This window comes from Lynx canadensis, chromosome E3 (assembly GCF_007474595.2).
Source record: "Lynx canadensis isolate LIC74 chromosome E3, mLynCan4.pri.v2, whole genome shotgun sequence".
NCBI classification, from domain to species: domain Eukaryota; kingdom Metazoa; phylum Chordata; class Mammalia; order Carnivora; family Felidae; genus Lynx; species Lynx canadensis.
In genome coordinates this window covers 40,551,883-40,572,101 of record NC_044318.1, presented here as the reverse complement: position 1 = coordinate 40,572,101, position 20,219 = coordinate 40,551,883, and the positions used below count along the sequence as shown (strand labels likewise).

Here is a 20,219-nt window from a genome sequence, read left to right as displayed (position 1 = left end):
CCTTCATAGTGTAAGGGTTAAACTGTAGTGTAGGGCTAACGCTTAGCTTGACAAATAACAGCTTTGGGTTGACACTGAAGGTTAAGAGATAACAGCCTTGCTTTGCTCTTGTAAACCAGGCCTCATACTCTTGTAAATTAGGCTTCACCAATTAAGGAAACAAAAGTTCAAAGAAAAGAGCATCAGAGGCAGGGTCAAGGAGATCCACTGGTTGCAACTTAGAGGCAGAAAGTCTAAAATCAACACCTCGTTAGGCAACTGTTTCTAACTCATCTAGAAACTGTTTCTTTGTTCTGTTCCCAGGTGATGATAAAACGATGTCATCGGTTATAAAAACTCCCTACCCCGGCTGTTCGGGCCAGTGATCGGTTATAAAAACTCCCTACCCCGGCTATTCGAGGCTGCACTCTTAGCAAGAGTGTTGGTCCCGGTCGGTCGGCCTTGCCTCTCACTGTAATAAACTTTGTTGTGACTGTCACTGGTGCCCATAGCATTCTGTTTCAGGAGTCGTGTGGATGCAACAATAGGGGCAGTCGCATGGGACCGTGGCCCCCGTGACGTATTTTTACCCTGATAGCCGCTGTAAGGTCCCTATCGCTAAATAAGGTCGCGTTCTGAGGTTCTCCGGACTAGGACTCCAATACACGAACTTGGGGGAGACAATTCAAACCACAGCACCCCCACCCGGGGCCTCTGCCCCTGCCGTTTCCCTCCCTCTCCGGCTCTCCCGCCAGAGCCTCCGCGGAGTTCCTCTCACTGACCCTGCCCGGTCACCGGTGCTGTCACTTCACGGGCAGGCCTTACCTGTCCACATCAAGTCCCCTCGCCATTCATTCCCCCGGACCAGTTTCGCCTCCTATCGCTACGCTGAGACCCGAGCGCGCAGGAACCCGGGGCGTTTCCGGCCCCTCCCGGAAGTGTCCCGTCCGCGCCCAGCGCTGCCGGTAAAGTTGCATTCGCGACCAACCGGAAGGGGAGCCGTAATCCGCGCCGCGGCCGTCGTGAAAGCGCCGGTCTCCCCTAGCGACGGGCAACGCGGGCAAGATGGCGGCACTGGTGGCGGCGGAGGCCGCGGCGCCTCCGGGCCCGGCCGAGGCGGCCGAGACGGCCGAGGCGGCGGAGCTGAGCCGCGCCCTGAGCCGCCTGCTGCCCGGGCTTGAGGCCGACAGCAAGCTGAGCCGGCGGCGCGCGCTCGAGGCGCTGCAGCGCGCAATCGAGGCGGCGTGGCCCGAGGAGCCCGCCGCCGAGTCCGCCGCCGCGGCCGCAGGCTTCCAGGGCCCGTGGGCGCGCCTGCTGCTGCCGCGCCTGCTGCGCTGCCTGGCCGACCCGGCGGAGGGCTGCCGCGCGCTGGCGGCGCACCTGCTGGGCCTGGGCCTGCGGCGCGCCGCGCGGCCCCGCGACGCCCTGCCGCGCCTGCTGCCGGCGCTGGTCGCGCGCCTGGCCGGCCCCGAGTCCGAGCGCGGCCGGCCGCCCGAGACCTGCGAGGAGCTGCGCCTGGCGCTTGTGCAGCTGCTCGGCCTGGCCGTGCGCCTGGGCGGCGCCGCGCTCGCGCCCCACCTGGACGACGCCGTGAGGGTGCTGCGCTGCACGCTGCTCGACCCGTTCGCCGCCGTGCGCCGCGAGAGCTGCCAGTGCGCCGCCAGCCTGGCGCGCGCCACGCCAGGTGCCCGTCTCGCGCGGGGGTCGGGGTGGGGGTGCGGGCAGGCACGGGCGCCGTCCCCGACGCGCGAAGCTGCGGCCGCTCCTGTCGTTCGGTGGTTCGCAAAATGCAGAGTCGCGGAAACCCCGCCGAAATCGCCCAGAGGGTCTGGGACGCGGCGCGTTCCGGTAACTGCTTCTCACCCGCGTGGCGAACCCGGGCGCTGGTGGGAGCGCGCTCCGAGACTCACCGCTGCGGGCTCCCAGGCCTCGTCCCCATCGCTAAGCCTATCGGTCTTCCCTCTTTGGGTCGGAGCGCTGTCCTCCTAAATGGAGAGAGGCCGCTTCTCTCATGTTTTCCTTTAATTCGTTCTCCAGTATTTTAAGAATTCTAATCTGATCAGGACACTCCCTTTTTCTAAGTAGCTGTTTCTGCAGGATCTTGCCCCAGTTAACTTCTCCTTACTGCCTCAGACTGGGATGTGGAATGGTTGGAGGCCTCTACTTAGTCCCGTTGGGAAGGCTTCCTGTAGGAGGAAATATAGAGGTTGAAGATCTGTGATCTGTGGTCTGGAGGAAACCAGCTTTGAGGAATAAACAACTTGGTAGATCTGAGGAGCAGAAAGGAGGTCAAGATTGCTGGAGGGAAGAAAGGGGGGAAGCCGCTGCAGGTTTGAATTTAGTGTTAAATGCAATGGGGAGCCAGCGGGGGGTGTGGAGAAAGGGCGGGAGAGGCTCAGATTCTGATTTTGTTTTTAACGTGTATTTATTTTAGAGACAGAGAAACAGAGCACAAGTGGGGGAGGGGCAGAGAGAGAAGGAGACACAGAATCCTAAGCAGGCTCCAGGCTCTGAGCTGTCAGCACAGAGCCCGACGCGGGGCTTGAACCCACAAACTGGGAGATCATGACCTGAGCTGAAGTCGGATCCTTAACCGACTGAGCCACCCAGGCACCCCAGTTCTGATGTTTAAAAGATCACTGTGGTGCTCAGAGAATTGATCACCAAAGGTGGCAAGGGGAAATGAGAAGGTCAGTTGGGGCGAGAGTTAATCCATACTTAGATGATGGTTGGCTTGGACTTGTGGGGGCGAGCGGTCCGCTAACAGACATGGAAGAAAATGGATGGATGGATGTCGGACACGGAGCCGGCAGGGTGTCCTGTTGAACTGGGTGGGGGATGAGGGAGAAGGAGGTTTGGGTGGACAGGAGACAAAGAAGAATGAATGAGGCTTCTTTTCACCCCTTGCCATTAGGGACCGTCAAGATTTCCACTGTGAGTGACAAGTTTGGATTCAAATAGTACAGAATTCTAAGAGAGCTGGGTTTGAGGCTTGGGCTGGAGACAGCCATTGGGAATTACAAGCTTTTAACACATTTCTCATTGACCCCCGACCACTTCGCTCCCTGGTCTGTGTGTCAGCCAGGGTGACGGCTTCTGCCTTGCAGCCTTTGCGTGTTCCCTCACTGGATTGTAAGTTCTGGAAGGGTGGGGCAGTGCCTGCCCGCATCCTGGGTGCCCACTCATTTCCGAGCGAGGGACGGTTCCTTGTGCTTGAAGGATGTCCCTCCTCCAAACCCTCTACTCTGCCGGCTCCCCGTGAGGACCCTCTCCTGGATCAACACCACACTGGGCAGCGCTAGGTCAATATCCCGCCTTGATCTGAGGCCCTCAGGGTGAAAGAACTCAGCTACAGCATCACCGAAGTAGCCGTCTGTGGTTGCGTCTCCAGCAGCGGCAGAACTGAAGTCAGAACTCCCACACCAGCGGGCCGGCCTACCTGTCAGAGACATCCCAGTTCTGATTTTGTGCGAGGCCCGAACAAGTAGGAAGTGGAGTGGCTTCACCCCAAGTGATGTCGGCCCTGTTCCCTGTGTAGCACCAGCCATCTGGCTTCGAGGCACAGCCAGTGTGGGGACTTGGGCAGCGTCCTCCAGGCTCCGTTTCTCTCCTTTGCTTGGCATCCCTCTCGGACACCCAGTGCCACTGCTGTCAGCCTCACACTCTCCTCGTAGCTCCTGCCTTCGGCCGAGAGGGAGTCAAGCCCCTGGCCTTTTCCTTTCGTGCCGTCTGGGCCACACGCCAGTCCTGTGCCTCTCCCGGCGCCAGGGGGCACACACCTGTGCTCGGCAGGCCGGCAGCAGGGACCTGGGTGGGGAGAGAGCGTTCCGGGACACTGTGTGGGGGGGGAGGGGGCCTGTCCTCCCAGGAGCCCGTGGAGGTAACTGGGTTCCTCCCCTGTCTCACAGACCACTTCCACATGCAGTCAGAGTCCTTGATCGGCCCCCTGATGCAGAGCATCTCACACCAGCACTGGAAGGTGCGGGTGGCTGTCATCGAGGCCACCGGCTCTGTGATCCAGTTTGGCAGCGGGAAGTCGGTGGACGACGTCCTCCCTCACTTTGCTCAGAGGCTCTTCGATGACGTCCCCCAGGTAACGAGTTTCTCCTCTAGGTGGTCCCCCCCCCCTTCACCAGGAACGCGCTATTTGTAACTTCTTTTTTTCTGTAAAACTCTTACCTGTTGCCCCGGACATCTTGCATCATTCGCCGTCATTGGGTGGTCTTAGTTCACGCCTCTGGGAAAACGGGGAGAGTTGAATTGTTTTAATACGTTCGTTGTTCTTCACTTGGGGGAACGTGGGACGGGAGTATTTCCTCCTTGGAAAACAGTCGAACTGTGTGTAGCGTGCAGTTTCAGAGGCGTCTGTGAGACGCATGTCCGTCGAGGCGGATTGATGAACCCCAGCGGTTGGTGAACCAGACCTGTGAGGAGGAGGAGGAGGGTCAGAATTGGTGTGTCGGGGTCATGTTTCTGTTGGGCCTTGGGACCCACCGAGAGAGAGACAGACCGAGACCAGAATGCTGGCTTTTCTGTCAGCAGAAGTCAGGTGGGAGGCTGGGTCATGGATGTGAGGCCACAGTTTGCTTAGAGAACCTGAAGACCCCTGGCAACAACAAGGGGAGGAGAGCCACCCGCCCCCCAGAGGGAGGAGACAGGGAGGGGATCACTTAGGGGAGGGAGGAGACAGACGAGGGGGTCGCCCGGGGAGGGAGGGGCAGCGGTTGCTGGCGAAAGTCCCCGAGTGGTTAGAAAGTGCCCCTGCCTGTGGCCGTGGGGGCATGAGGTGGCCCAAGGTGGCCAAGGACTGAAAAGCTGGTGCTATGGCCGCCTGGCCCCTGCTGTCCCGATGGGGGAGCACTTGTGTGCCGGCCCCTCCCCCCATTGTCCACACACCGTGTCCTTTAACCCTTCACACCAGCTGCTCGCGTGTCCCCTGCGGTCTAGAAATGGTGCTGCACGCTCAGGGTGGCCCCGCCGGAGCTGGCCCCCGGGGCCCAGGTGTGGTGACACTAGAGGGTGTTGCCCGGCACCATCCGGCCGCCTGGCCGCAGGCTCGCTTCAGTTCCCTTCCAAGTTGCTTTGTTTGGTTTTATTTTTTTACGCAGCTTTATGGAGCTACAACTCACATAGTGTGCAAATCACTCACTTAAATGTTCGGCGTTTTTGGTATGTTATTTTTAGAGTGTTTGGTAAAACACGCGTAACATAAAGTAGGCCATTTCTACCGCTTTTGAGATGGAGTTCGGACGCGTGAGGTACATTCACGACGCGGTGGGACCGCCGCCGTTAACCACAACTTCTTCCCATCGCACCCTCCCCCCTCCTCCCCGCCCCCACTCCCTGCCGCCCGTGAGCAGGGCAGCGAGTGGTCTTGGTGGCTCTTCCGCTGCGCGACGTGTTGGAGCGGGGGTCACGCTGCGTTCCTCCGTGAGGCTGAGGGATCACCGTTGTGCGGTGGGCTGTATTCTGTCCCTTCACCCGTCGCCGGGCGCTTGTGCCAACGTGGGGACGCAGGTGTCTGAGCCCACGTTCGCTTCTCTGGGGCCGGGGCGTAGACCCAGGAGTGGGGGTGCTGGGTCGTACGGTAACTGTCCGTTTAGCCTGTTGAAGAGCCATCGGGCCATTCTCCGCGGTGGCCGCGCGCCTGGCATTCCCGGCGGCGGTGCGCGAGGGGTCCGCCCCCTCCACGTCCCCACGGCGCTTCTCCGGGGTCTGTGTGTGTCTGTCGCCGTCCTGCCGGGTGTGAAGCGGCGTCTCAGTGTGGCCCATAGGCACGTGTGCACACGTGCACAGAAGGGGCCCCGATGCCTGTTGGGGTTGTATGGACGGCTTAGAACTTCTTACCACTTGCTGTTGGATTCCTGGGGAGGCAGAGGGGCTGGGGGTGGCCCCGGCGCCCCTTGGGGACCGGAGGTGCCTCTCGGCAGGACGAGTCTCCCTCAGGGCTCTAGGGGCCAGGATAGAAGCCCCCCTCAGTTGCCCGCCTGTGACGTCCCGCACCGGGGTCCGGGTGTGACGTGCCAGCCGCCCAGGATGTCGCTTCAGGCCGTGTCCCTACACCCCAGGGACAGAGAGCCCCTCCCTGCTCCCAACAACCTGCGGGCCGCTGAACGGGGGTGACTGGGGACGCTGCCCCCCCCCCCCCCGTGAGCTGGATGGGGTCGGCACCGGGCAGCATGGGAGGTGGGGACCGAGAGCAGAAGCGGGCTCTGCCCCGGGAGGGGGCGGGGTGCTGGGTCGGCTGCAGCCTGGACCGGAGACCGGCCTCGACTGGAGACCTGCTGCGGGAGGCGGGGGCCGAGCTGGATCCCGGTGGCAGGCGGTGGTGCCGCCACCCCCGGGACGGCCTCCCTCCCGGCTTGTGCCAGGCGGACTCGAGGCGCGAGGGCAGGTGGAGGAGCTTTCCTCGAAGGAGCATGACGACTGCGTACGACAGCTTTGTGTGAACAGTGCTACTATCAGTCGGCAGCTTCCCGTAAACAGCCTGGTTGTGTCACAGGCCCCGTGAGCGTGGACCTGTGAGGATGGGTGTCGACGGGTCCCTGCAAACCCTATGGCTGCGTGTCAACGGACAGGTCCCTGAGAACGGCACGGCCGTTGCTGCCGTCAGGGGCAACATTCCGCCTCCCTGCTGACGGAGTTTTCCAGAACTTGGGGCTGCAACTCTTTCTTGTGGTTTAGTATTCCAGAAACACTGTCCGCTGTTAAAGCTATGTTTATTTTCGTTTCTTCCCGGTGGGATTTGATTTGCTCTGCACAATTTCCAGGACCGATCGAGGTAGGATTTCCAATCCAACCTGGAGCTGGCCGCCAGCTTTCTCGCCGATGAGGGGCCCTGTCAGCGGGGTGCCCAACAAGTTCCTCGCGGTGAGTTGGTAGGGAAGTCACTGGCTACCCCTTATGTGTCTGCACGGGGTCTCAGGCCCTCGTGGTCCCGGGCTCCGCGGGTGTTTCTGCGGTTTCAGGGGCCGGGCCTCTTGCGGACCCGCGGTCCCGTGGACAGCCCGGGGCTGTGTCCGGATCTCACCACGCTCCACGCGGAAGGTGAGGTTCTGCCTGCTCCGTAACTTGTGCAAAACATCCCGCAGCTACTGTCCTACGGCTTTTGCCGGACCGTATCCTGGGTCACCACACTGCAGGGCGGGTGGCTGCCAGAAGTAACTTACTAGAGGTGCTTCACCCAAATTGACCCTTTCGGTCTGTGTGGCCTCCCGTGCAGAGGAGACCGTGAGGACCCCCGTCTCACGGGTGGGGAAGCGGGGCACAGAGGGGCACGGAGCGTGCCCCGGGGGCAAGGGGGCTCAGAACGTGGGCGGTAGGTCCCGGAATTCCTGCTCTGGAGGTCCGTCACCTCAGGTCTCCGGGACATGTCTGAGCACGTGGGAAGAGGGTGTCCCAGCGCGGCAGGGCTGAGGTGGCTTCCTCTGAAACCCGTCCTCCGCACGCGCCAACCGCGAGGGGAGGCACCGGCCGGGGTTCTGCCCCTGGCCGTAGTCCTCCGTGTCCTCTACAGCCCTCGGGTGCCCCTGGGGTCAGCCTCGTCTTCACGCACCCCTGCGGGTTGCAGGTGATGACGTCTCAGCCAGCAGCTGGGACTGTGTGTGCTCTCCGCGGTCTGGGCAAGACGCGCCGACCCCGTTACGGAAGCGCCTGGGACCTGCCTGGGTGCCGCGCGGGGCCCTGCCCGGGAATGGCTGGCTCAGGCAGGCTGGACAGGCTGGAGCTCTGGAGCTCGGCCGGCCCGCCTGCACCGCTGCCGCCGGCCCAGCGGGCGTCCAGGCCGGGCCTCGGGCCGTCCCCAGGCCCCGCCTTCTGCCAGCTCCCCGGTGGAGCAGGGAAGCGGGCGGGCCCTGCCCCGGCCCTGCCAGGACCTCACTGGTGCTGAGGGGTGATGGGTGCGGGGACGGAGCGGTGCCTGAGGAGAGGACGGTGCGCCCCACCGGTTCTGGGGGACTTTCGAGGCTGTGGGAGGGGATGTGATGAACTGCAGACCCCGGGGTGGAGTCCTGCCTCGGGGCACCGAGCGGGTGTCGGAGTCCTGCGTGCGGTCAGAACAGCCTGGGACGGGGAGCCTGTCGCTCTTGTGGAGCAGGGTACTCTCTGGTGGCGGGTCTCGATTTCACCGCAGGAGCGAGAGGATCTGGGACCTGTGCGCAGGGGAGATGGGGTCCCCGTGTGCTCTGCCATTATGGTGACCTTCCCGCCTTCCCCCTCCGCCTCCCGCCTCCTGACCTTCCCTCCTTTCCCCTCCGCCTCCCGCCTCGTGACCTTCCCGCCTTCCCCTCCGCCTCCCGCCTCCTGACCTTCCCGCCTTCCCCCTCCGCCTCCCGCCTCCTGACCTTCCCTCCTTTCCCCTCCGCCTCCCGCCTCGTGACCTTCCCGCCTTCCCCCTCCGCCTCCCGCCTCCTGACCTTCCCGCCTTCCCCCTCCGCCTCCCGCCTCCTGACCTTCCCGCCTTCCCCTTCTTGCCTCCTGACCTTCCCACCTGGTGACCTTCCCGCCTTCCCCCTCCACCTCCCGCCTCCCGCCTCATGACCTTCCCGCCTTTCCTGCCTCCTGACCTTCCCGCCTGGTGACCTTCCTGCCTTCCCCCTCCCGCCTCATGACCGGGAATTCCCGCCTTCCTCCTCCACCTCCCGCTTTGTGACCTTCCCTCCTTCCCCCTCCCGCCTCCTGACCTTCCCGCCTGGTGACCTTCCCGCCTTCCCCCTCCGCCTCCCGCCTCCTGACCTTCCCACCTTCCCCCTCCGCCTCCCGCCTCCTGACCTTCCTGCCTTCCCCTTCTTGCCTCCTGACCTTCCCACCTGGTGACCTTCCCGCCTTCCCCCTCCACCTCCCGCCTCCCGCCTCATGACCTTCCCGCCTTTCCTGCCTCCTGACCTTCCCGCCTGGTGACCTTCCTGCCTTCCCCCTCCCGCCTCATGACCGGGAATTCCCGCCTTCCTCCTCCACCTCCCGCTTTGTGACCTTCCTGCCTTCCCCCTCCCGCCTCCTGACCTTCCCGCCTGGTGACCTTCCCGCCTTCCCCCTCCGCCTCCCACCTCATGACCTTCCCGCCTTCCCCTTCCTGCCTCCTGACCTTCCCGCCTGGTGACCTTCCCGCCTTCCCCCTCCCGCCTCATGACCGGGAATTCCCGCCTTCCTCCTCCACCTCCCGCTTTGTGACCTTCCCTCCTTCCCCCTCCCGCTTCATGACCTTCCCGCCTTCCCCTCCTTCTCTCGCCTGGTGACTTTCCGCCTCGTGACCTCCCCGCCTTCCCCTTCCGCCTCCCGCCTCGTGACCTTCCCTCCTTCCCCCTCCGCCTCCCGCCTCCTGACCTTCCCGCCTTCCCCCTCCGCCTCCCGCCTCCTGACCTTCCTGCCTTCCCCTTCTTGCCTCCTGACCTTCCCACCTGGTGACCTTCCCGCCTTCCCCCTCCACCTCCCGCCTCCCGCCTCATGACCTTCCCGCCTTTCCTGCCTCCTGACCTTCCCGCCTGGTGACCTTCCTGCCTTCCCCCTCCCGCCTCATGACCGGGAATTCCCGCCTTCCTCCTCCACCTCCCGCTTTGTGACCTTCCCTCCTTCCCCCTCCCGCCTCCTGACCTTCCCGCCTGGTGACCTTCCCGCCTTCCCCCTCCGCCTCCCACCTCATGACCTTCCCGCCTTCCCCTTCCTGCCTCCTGACCTTCCCGCCTGGTGACCTTCCCGCCTTCCCCCTCCCGCCTCATGACCGGGAATTCCCGCCTTCCTCCTCCACCTCCCGCTTTGTGACCTTCCCTCCTTCCCCCTCCCGCTTCATGACCTTCCCGCCTTCCCCTCCTTCTCTCGCCTGGTGACTTTCCGCCTCGTGACCTCCCCGCCTTCCCCTTCCGCCTCCCGCCTCGTGACCTTCCTGCCTTCCCCCTCCCATCTCGTGACCTTCCCGCCTTCCCCCTCTGCTTCCCGCCTCGTGACCTTCCGCCTCCCGCCTCGTGATCTTCCCGCCTTCCCCGTCTGCTTCCCGCCTCCTGCCCCTGACGTTAAAATGAAGGAAAACTGGCAACAGATGCAGCGGCTATTCAGGTCTAATGCATACTTAGGAAATATTATGTTGAACCTTTTTCAGGATTAAGAACTAAAAATGTTACAGGTTTAGTTGAAACCCTTTCTGCTAATTTTTTTAACTGAATTTAAATACTGTATACTTGAAACAGAATTTGCTGTGTTATTAAAATATTGTGTTGAGGGGCGCCTGGGTGGCTCGGTTGGTTAAGCATCTGACTCTGGATCTCAGCTCAGGTCTTGACCTCAGGGTCGTGAATTTGAGCCCCTCGTTGGGCTCTGTGCTAGGTGTGGAGCCTACTGAAAAATTTTTTAAATAAAATAACAAAATATATTATTGTGTTGATACTATTAAAAACGTTTTTTTTTTTTTTTTAATTTTCTTTCAACGTTTATTTATTTTTGGGACAGAGAGAGACAGAGCATGAACGGGGGAGGGGAGAGAGAGAGGGAGACACAGAATCGGAAACAGGCTCCAGGCTCTGAGCCATCAGCCCAGAGCCTGACGCGGGGCTCGAACTCCTGGACCGCGAGATCGTGACCTGGCTGAAGTCGGACGCTTAACCGACTGCGCCACCCAGGCGCCCCAAAAACGTTTTTTATTGGGGCACCTGGGTGGCTCAGTTGGTTAAACGTCCGACTTCGGCTCAGGTCATGATCTCGCGGTCCGTGAGTTAGAGCCTTGCGTCGGGCTCTGTGCTGACAGCTCAGAGCCTGGAGCCTGCTTCAGATTCTGTGTCTCCCTCTCTCTGACCCTCCCCCGTTCATGCTCTGTCTCTCCCTGTCTCAAAAATAAATAAAAAGGTTAAAAAAAAATTTTTTTTTAATTTAAAAAAATTTTTTATTATAAAGATGGGGCTTACTTGAAATGACGTAAGATGCGTAAAATTCAAGGCATTTGGTGAGCACGGGCCGTGATGTGCTGCAGAACGATTTCGCGTGAGACGGTTAATTACACTCAGGCCCTGGACAGAAAGACCCCCAGCCCCCAAGCGTGAACTGCTCAAGCTCCAGGGAAAGGTGACTTCCTCCAACTGCTTTCGAGTCTGGTGGGATGACGAGTGCCAGTCTGCTGAGGAGTCGGCCTTATTAGCCTCTGCTGAGAACAGGGTACGGAAATAAACGGGCTCCTTATAAGAGCCGGGCGGTTCACTGGGTCCCTGAGACGCTCCAGTTAAAGGAGAGTGGGATGTTCTCTTCCGTGTTCACGTGCTGTGTTAAGTACACGGCTCTTCCCCCTTGGCTGTTGGTGCCCGGTCTCTCTGGCCCAGCCCCACTCCCCAGTCTGCAGCCTGACTCGGAGAGGAAGAACTCTCGGTTCATTCTGCTTTTTCTCCTTTAGTTGAAAGATTTCCTGCTTAGTCAAACTGTTACTTGGCAACTCTGCTCAGTGCCGTTTTCCTGAGCCGAAAGGGGTAATTTGTCTCGTGATGATGGGGATCGGCAGGTTTCTGGCGACACCAGCTTGAGGCTGGGGGAGGCCGGCCCTCGGGCTCTCCCAGCTCACGAGGGGAGACACCTGAAGTCTCCAACCTGCAAAATGCCTGGATCTTGGGGGACATTGCAGTGACTGTCGGGAGAGCGCAGCCGGACGGTCTCCGGAGGGTCCCGGCAGGTCCCTGACCCCCAGCGGCCGGGACACGCCTTCGCTGCAGGGGCCGGCCCCCTGGAGTCTGGTGGTCCCGAGCGCCTGCCATCCTGCAGAGGCCCCAGTCGCTCCCCGTGTTCGGGCACCCAGCAGGGTGGCAGGTAGGCCCTCGTCAGACAGGCTCTCGGGCGCCACCAGCTCAAGGCGTTGGCTGAGCTTCGGGGGTCTCGCCTGCTGCTCGTGCTTTTGCCCTGAGGCACGCTGATTCCTCAGGAGTCCCTCGGGGCCCCGGGGTCACGCAGGAGGACCTCACGGAAAGATTGCTCTATGCCACTTCTGTCCTCGGCGGCACAGTCGGCGTGGGCGGCTGTGGGTGTCCGTTTGTAGGTACCGGGGCCTCTGGTCGTTGGGAGAACGTCTCAGATTCTCCGGGATCCTTAGCTGCAGTTTTGACTGTTAATAATTTCACGAGAAGCTCAACAGTAGCGCGGAGCCCCAACCGCCCCTCCCTTGGTCGGCCCTGTTTACACGCACGGGCCGCTGGGGTTAGAGAGCCAGGCGCCTGGCCTTCCTGTGCGTCAAGCCCCGCCCCAGGTGCCTTCCTCCCTGGCCGGGAGCCCTGGCCGGGAGCCAGCGTCCTGTCCTCCCATTTTAGAGAAGGGAGAGTGAGCTTCAGGGAGGTCGGCGGCCGCAGGGCCCACTCCCGGTGCAGGTGCCTAGACGTGAGCGTGGGCTGCCCGCGCTGGTCCCCCGACCTGTGAGCGGCGGGGGCGTCACTGCTACGGCACACCCACCGGGGGACCCTGCAAGCACAGCCCCACCCAGCGGTGGGCACGTACCCTGGCCGCCTGCCCGGGGTAACACAGCCCTCGGAGGGGGGCGGTGGCGCTCCCGCGCTCCCCAGGATCGGGCGCAGGCTGGGGCTCAGCCCATCCCACTCTCCTCCCACGACGCCAGGCTGGCTGAGTCCCCGCCCCAGGTTCTGTTCTGAGGGAGCTGGGCCTCAGGCACCTCGTTTCTTCCCTGTGGCGGGCAAAGTGGGCAGAGGCCTGCAGGCCGCCTTGGCACGCGGCCAGAACCAGGGGCCCCCTGTTGGCCTCCTCAGGAGGCCCTCGCGCTCCGGGGCCTGAGGCCTCGGCGGTGTGGCCTCTGCAGGCTGACGTTTCGCGGGGGCTCGCCCACGGCCCATTTGAACACCCGCGGTGAGACAGCGCCCAGCCCCGGGGGGTTCCCACACCGAAGGCCCTGCCGGCGAGACCCGTGGGACCTGCTGCAGCCAGCAGAGGACCAGGCCAGAGCCCGGGAGACGCGGGCTCACGCCCACGAGATGGGGCGGTCCTGGCGTTTCCTCCGCCAGCCCGCGGTGTGGACGGCAGAGCCGCTCTGGGACCCCAGGCGGGCGTCGGGCCAGGATGGCAGCACCCGAGCTCGCTGCAGGGTCTGCGTGGCGGGTTCCCTCTGCACGTCCTGTGGCCGGCTGAAGCCCTCCCCCCCCCCCCACTTCCTTCGCGTGCAGGTGCGGCAGGCGGTGACTTGTGTGGTGGGGGGCTGGCTGCTGGACCTGCGGGACCGCTACTCCTTCTTCCACAAGCTGATCCCGCTGTTGCTTAGCAACCTCGAGGACGACATCCCTGAGATCGCGTAAGTACGGAGCTCATGCTGGTGGCCGCCGCTCTGGGCGAGGCCTGGGCCGGCCGGGTGCGGGTGCCCGTGTTTCCGGGACCGTCAGGGGCCCCTCCGAAGTTGTCACTTACAGCAGCGGTGCTGTGTCTGCTGCGGAGTCCCTCCTGGAGCCCGCCTCGTCCCCTCGGTCCTGCTTGCTGTGGGATCGTGTGTCCCACGGGACGCGTCTGCGGCTTTTAAATAGTCGAGAGGTCCCGGTGCTTCAGGCACGTCAAGGAGTCCATCTGGGTTTAGCACCGTGAGCAGAGCCGTCAGAAGCCCTCGGAGTTCCCAGCGCCCCCGGGGGCGGACGTGGCTCCGGCCTTCCGCACGCCTGCCTGACGCGCGTGTTGTCCCACAGGCTTGCAGCCGCCAGCCTCTGGGAGAAGGTGGGCCTGCAGTGGCAGAGGGAGAACGAAGACGACCTCAAAGATAAGCTGGACTTCGCCTCGCCCCCTCCAGCCCACCACCCCTCGCCAGGTGAGTGTGGGCCGCCCGGGCGGGCGAGGGGTTCTGTGGCGGGGCTGGGGCGCGGGCCCGCACAGTAGAGCGTGCCGGAGACCCGGCCCAGGACACCTCCCTGGGGCCTTCCCCTCTGGGCCCGCCGCGGGTGTTGGGGATACGTCAGGCCGCGAAGCCGTGGGCGGCGGCTGCTGGCCGTGGCGGGAATCGTGGAAGCAGGCGGTGCTGCCACTTTACAAGAGGACCTGTGAACTGCACCCAAAATGCAGTTACAGGGGAGGAGCAGGGCCCGGGCCAGGGGCGCGCTCAGAACAGAGGCGCCCCCACAGCCTCCCGGCGGTTCCCTGCCACACCGCGAGCACGCATGTGTCGTCGTCGGCGCGTCCCGGGCACGCGAGCCAGGCCGGGCGGAGCCATCCCCGGAGCCATCCCTCCTCCCTGCCCCACGGACCCACGTGCCGAGCAGCACTTTCCGCCGGGGACGCAGCCTTTCCTGCTGCGGTCTGTCTGCAGCGCGTCTCCTTCAAACACAACGCTGGCGAGGGCCACGGTGGTCAAGACGCGCGGTCGGTCGATGGCGGCCACGAGGAGCCCGCGGCGTGGGGGCCGCGCGGACACAGGTGCTTGCGCTTTGTGCCTGCCGTGACGGGGGCTCCGAGGCCGGCTTGGGAGCGGCCCCCCAGGCTCCCAGCCCCGTGACCCCTTCCGGTGTGTGCTCAGCTGGTACAGGGGGGATCACACAGGTTGTAGAAAGGGCCAGCTTCAGCGGCTGGCGGGGTTTTTCTGCCTCAGTAAAGCTTGACCGCGCGGCGTCTTTTTAAAGTTTGGACCTTCGACGTAAAGCTCGCTGTGATTTTATTTTTAAACGCGCCCTCGTCGCCTGTGAAGGAAGCCGAGCTCCGAAGGGGCCTTCCTGCCCTCCGCTGCCCGGAGGCAGCATCTCGCCACTTGGCCCGGCGGGAGACCACACTCCGCTTGCCGACGGGCCGTCCCGGCCGGCTTCTCACCGCGGACGGGAAATGACGACCGCCCTGGGACGTGAGGTCGGGACGCCTCCCTCCCCGGCCCTGGGCAAACCTGAGGTTCTTGGCTGACAGCTCCCCACGTGTCACATGGGTCTCCGCCCAGGAGTGGTCAGCCTGTCGCCCTGCCCCCCCTCCCCCGGCTACCCGCGTGCACGCGGGGCCGTCCTCCCGCTGCAGGGACATTTTGTCCGGTGTGGGCGCAGTGCTGGGTCATCTCCCGGGTCACGCAGGGCTCAGGGGCACGCAGGCTGGTGGCTCTCAGGCTCCGAGACAGCCACCTCCCAGAGGCTTGCTTCAGTCCCACCGGAACGAGTTTGGGACAAATTCCAATCGTGGTTAGCGGTATGGGCACTAGATTTTGTTAGATTGCTAGCATTTTTCTCCTAAAATTACTTTTTTGTAATTAGACTTTCAAATCTAAGTTTTAAGATTTTTTTTTCTTTTTTTTTACACCATTTCATACATCAGATTTCACGAGCCACCCCAGGCCCTGCCGCCTGCCTCCCCTCGACTCGTGACACAGCCGTGAGATCATTTCCGTTTGCACGTTCGCCCTTCCCACAGAAGGCTCCCTAGGGTGGGGGCCTACCTTCCTGCCTCGGGGAGCATCTCCTTCTGTGGACATGCCTCAGTTTACCTACCGCTGGAGCCAGGATGTTTAGGTCATTTCTGGGTTTGGGTGATTTCGATTAAGGCCTGTCTGAGCACCTGCGTCCGGGTCTCTGCATGAACTATGTTCTCTCTCGGTTAAGCCCCAGGGAGTGGGTGCTGCCATTCTCCCTGTCTCTCTGTCTGTCTCTCGCTCTCTTTCTGTCTCTCAGTCTGTGTCTGTGTGTCTCTATCTTTCTGTGTCTGTCTCAGTCTCTCTTTGTCTCTCTGTGTCTCTGTTTCTCTGTGTCTCTGTCTCTCAGTCTTTGTGTCTCTGTGTCTCTGTCTCTGTGTCTCTCTCTTCTCTGTCTCTGTTTCTCTGTGTCTCTGTCTCTCAATCTCTCTGTGTCTCTCTCAGTCTCTTTCTGTCTCTGTCTCCGTGTCTCTATCTCTCTCAGTCTGTCTCTCTCTCTCTCTCTCTCTCTCTCTGTTTCAGTCTCTTTTTCTCTCTCTCTCTGTCTCCGTGTCTCTCTGTCTCTGGGTGTCTCTCTGTGTCTTCTCTCTCTCTCTGTCTCTGTTTCTCTGTTTCTCTGTCTCTCAGCTGTGTGTCTGCGTCCCACCTGCAGGGGGCAGGTCGCTGTTGGTCCTGGTCAGCACACGCCGTGGCATTGGGTCTGCTGTTCGGCCGTCCTCACGGGCGTGTCGTGGCTCTAATCTGACTTCAGCATCTGTCGTGCACTCACGCCCCGTGCTCATCCACGCGTCTTCTTGGGTCGAGTGCCCAGATCTGTCGTCCGGGTTAAATTGGGTTGTTTGTTGTCTTACTGTCGAGTTGTGAGGATTCCTCACGCGTTCTGGGCATGGGCCTCTGTCGGCTCTGTGTCCTGCGCCCCTTCTCTCTGGCCGGACTGCCTTTGGAGTCCCCAGCTTGCCCGTGGCCGGTGGCCCTGGCGGGGCCTGCTCCGCTCACTCTGACTCGCAGAAGGAGACCCCCTCCTGCTCACGGGCCTCTCGCTGTCCCTGACACCGTGCTTCCGTGAGTGGACGGACGGATTTGAGGAGGTGCACGGCTCACTGCCGAGGGACCTGCGTCCTGTCACATCGGGGTTCGGACCAGGTGCGCGTAGCATGGGCCGTCCTCGTCACCACACGGTTTGCCATTAGCTTGACAAACGCAAGTGTCCTGTTGCAGCACAGAAATAAATCTCCACTTTTAGAACCCAGCTACGTCCCGGAGTCAGCCGCTCGCTGAACCAAGAAGTGCAGGTTCGTGCTTGCAGAGGACATGCCCATCCGTCGCGCCCTCGAACCGTGGGTTCCGGAGTCCCTTCTCCCGGAAATTTTCCTCCTGTGAACACTGCTGTCCTTGGTGCCGCTTGAGCGAAGAGGAAAGCATTTCCTCGTGACAGTGACCGGCTTGCCAGACCTTTTGACGCAAGAGAGAACAGAGTTGGTTTTTCCCCAGCTTAGAAATAAGTAGAGTTCCGTTTGAATAAACACCGTCGTAACGTGAGCGCTTTCACGGTGACGCCCTTCAGGGTTTTCGTGTTCTTTGCAGAGCTCAGACCTGCTCTGCTTGCCTGTTTCGTCCAGGTATCTGGAGAGGTGGCAGTGGTCAGGAAAGTCACATTGTGTGGAGGAGAGATGGGCGGGCATGGGGGGCGGGGGCGGGTTTGCACCGTGTGCAACCAAGCGAGGGTCCGTGGCGCACAGCACAGCCACTTGGAGCCTTGGGTGCTGGGGAGCAGGGGCTCCGGGACACGGGCGGGGTCCCACTGCTCAGAAGGCTGGGCGAACATGGTTTTCTCCTTATCGGAGGTGAGGTGCCCAGGCCCAAAGCAGGGAGCGGCTGGTCCACGGGCAGGGAGTCAGGACCGGCACCCGCCTGAGCCAGGTTGGGGCTTAGGACACGGGTGTGTGTCCTTGGTGACCCTCCCCAGCCTTCCCGCTGACCGCCGCCCCCTGCACTTCTTGAGGAGGGGCGGTCTCTGGTCGACTCTGAGCCGCGTCCACGGGAACCTCGTGCAGAAGCCCGAGTGTCACCCTGCCTGTTTGTGGTGCCTCATAAACCCACACGCGCTCAGGGCAGACCTGGCGGCACACTTAGATACGCGCTTTAAAAAGCCGCTGAGCTGTTTTTCTGCCCACAATTAAATTGCGCTTTGCCTGATGGTGCAAAAACTAAGCCGAAATAACGTTCTGCGTGCTTCTGGCCCAGCTTAGTCAAGGCTTTGCGTCGACCCCTCCTTGAGTTAAAACTCCAGCACGGTGGGGGGCGCTCTGCCCATTTGCAAACCGCGCCCCTCCCTCCCCCAGGATGGGTCTCGGCTGCTGCGTCTGCACCAGGGGCATCACCCACAGGCCCGGCAGCCCCCGGGCACCCACCCAGCCCGATGATAAAGCCCCAGGTCAGCTGGTGGGAAAAACGACCTCGGGATGAATCAAGGACACCTACAGGGAAGACAGAACACCTGCGCTTTGAGCCAGGATTTGAACTTTGACCTCAGACCCAGAGGTCACCACTCCCAGAGCCTGTCTGCCTCCCGTGCGCACAGACTTGACACCCCGCTGGCTCTGACCCTCCTTCGCAGCCCACCTTTACGGTGTCGCCCCCGGAGGCGACACGAGGTTGCCGTGTTACTCCTGACCTTCACGTTTGGTTTCTAGCGAGGTGAAGCAATTGTCTGTGGCCGTCGGTTAATTCTGTTTCAATTATGAAAACAAATAGGCTGTACGAGCCTCTGTCTGGCCTGCTTGCTGTAAGGTCGAGCAAGGCTGGTAACGGCGGCTGGTTCTGTGGGGCCGAGCCAGCACGCCGGCCGCCCTCTGTCCGCCTGAGCTGCCTCTGCGTGCCCGGGACTTTTCAGGGACAAGATAAGATAGCGGCTGAGCTGCAGTCTGGACTCTGGGCACGAGTCGATCACTCAGGCCTCGGGGCGCTTCCCCGGATTCCAGGACAAACAGGAACGCTGACCTCGCTCGCGTGGTTTCCTAAGTCAACAGTAATCGCGACGTGGGGAAAGAGAAGCCTCACGCGGTGCCGGTGCGAAGGCGAAAAGTGGTGCCGCTGCTTTGGAAAAGTTTGGGAGCGTCTTCAAGTGCTAAACACGCAGTTGCCATGTGACCCCGCTGTCCCAACCCAGATGAACCTGCACTTCCCACGCGATCACGTGACCCCACCGTCCCAGCCCAGGAGGATGCTCGACAAGACACGGACGTGCGTGTTCACAGCAGCATCGTTTAGAACAGCCCCAAAGTGGGAGCACCCAGGGTCCACCAGCTGGTTCCCGTGTCCACAAGTCGTGTCTGCTGCCACTGTGGAGCAGCACCTGGCCACGAAGAGGAGTGTTCTGACGTGTGCTACGACATGAATGACTCAGAAACGTCGTGTTTAGTGAACAGGCTCGGTCACATGGGCCCTCTAGAAAAGGTGGAAGGGTAGGCGGGGAAAGCCGACTCGGGGCAGGGGAGGGGCTGGCGGCCAGCAGCACGGGGCTCTGTGGGCGGGGGTACCACTGGGGGGAGCCCCTCCGAGCACAGGGCCGCGAGTAGCTTCCAAGGCAGGTAGACCACAGCTCGGCAGCGCCGCGAAGCCCGCAAGGCGTGTCAGGGTTAGCAGGCTGTCGGTGGGTCCAGTGAGCATGTACTGGGGGCTCCCGCCCCACGGTCCAGAAGATGGTGGCTCGACGGCCTCTTGCCCCGCTCAGGGCTCGGTCTCCGGGGATGGCCCTCGCGTGATGGGACTCTGGAGCCGCGGCACCCGAGGACGCAGGTGCCGGGGAGGCCCAGCACCCTGACGGCGGACTGCTGGAGGGGCTGTAGTTTGGGGTCGGGTCTGAGTTGAACATCTGGGACGTGGGCGCTCTGAGGGTAGAGCCAGGTCCGGGGCCGCCCCGGCCACAGGCTGCCACTCGCCCAGGCCCGTTTCTCCCTCACATCCTGTTTACTTCGTTTATATATTCTCCAGGAGGCCACACGGGGATGCACACACCCAGAGGGAGTGGGAGGGTTTACTTCCGCCAAAGTGATCGTTTTGGAGATAACAGCTATGGAAACTTCTAGGTGCCAGCTGTTTGAATGTGCCTCACTGTATCCCTGTCTCTGTCTAAGCACAGCCTGGACCTAAATGTAAGGAAAGGACACACCACCTGTGCCCCCAGACCCAGAGGCTCTCCCGGGATTAGAATGCCTGCACCCACAGGTGCTCGCAGAGCCACCGGACGGGAGCCGCCCATGGCCCTGGGGCTGGAGAGCACACAGCACACCACGAAGACCTGCGTGTCCAGAGCGGCCCTGCATGTGCCGTGGGGAGAGCGTGTGTCCCAGAGCGCCGGGAACAGCCAGGCACAGAGGCGTGTGCCCTGGTGCATTTCGTGTCCCTGGCCATCCCCCCGGGCCGCCTAGTTCATTCTCCCCAGCTACTCGATTGGCTGTTTCGTTTTGCAAATCGAGGACACCGAGGTCACCAAGGATCAGTCCGTAGATGACGGTGCTCTGTTCCATCTGCTGCTTGAGACCACAGCCTGGGTTCTCCTCGCGTCTTCCAGTGCAGCACTGAGCACGAGGACTGTACCGAGACGGGGTGTTCTCTGCCGTCCGGGACAGCGGCCGCCAGCTGTGGGCGGCTACTGAGCACTTGAAATGTTCTCCGGGGACCGAGAAACTGGATTTTAATTCATTTAAGCCTAACAAACTTCAAACAGCCATGTTGGTTAGCAGCTACCAGGCTGGAAATTGCCATTCTAGAGTCTGGAATGGGGTTCAGCCAACTCTTTCTGTGAAAGACCGTACGGTCGGTAGATCAGGCTTGGGAGGCCACGTGTGTGCCACAGCTGGTCCACTCGCTGTGGTGATGTCACAGCGGCCCTAGACAATAGTAAATGAGCAGG

The 20,219-nt window shown here is 61.9% G+C and overlaps 1 protein-coding gene and 1 long non-coding RNA gene across 3 annotated transcripts in view; both read left to right on the top strand.

Moving 5' to 3' along the window:
- The first annotated feature begins 1,044 nt into the window (after nucleotides 1–1,044).
- Nucleotides 1,045–20,219, top strand: part of DNAAF5 (dynein axonemal assembly factor 5) — a 40,516-nt gene continuing 21,341 nt past the window's right edge. For both annotated transcript variants that reach the window (XM_030301578.1, XM_030301577.1), the window contains exons 1-4: nucleotides 1,045–1,663; nucleotides 3,888–4,072; nucleotides 13,110–13,234; nucleotides 13,617–13,735. In XM_030301578.1, coding sequence (XP_030157438.1) covers nucleotides 1,045–1,663; nucleotides 3,888–4,072; nucleotides 13,110–13,234; nucleotides 13,617–13,735 — 1,048 coding nt within the window. The remainder of the gene's footprint in view (nucleotides 1,664–3,887; nucleotides 4,073–13,109; nucleotides 13,235–13,616; nucleotides 13,736–20,219) is intronic.
- Nucleotides 15,885–16,863, top strand: LOC115504548. The gene is made up of 2 exons (XR_003965712.1): nucleotides 15,885–16,447; nucleotides 16,548–16,863. It is a non-coding gene; the product is annotated as an uncharacterized LOC115504548 (long non-coding RNA).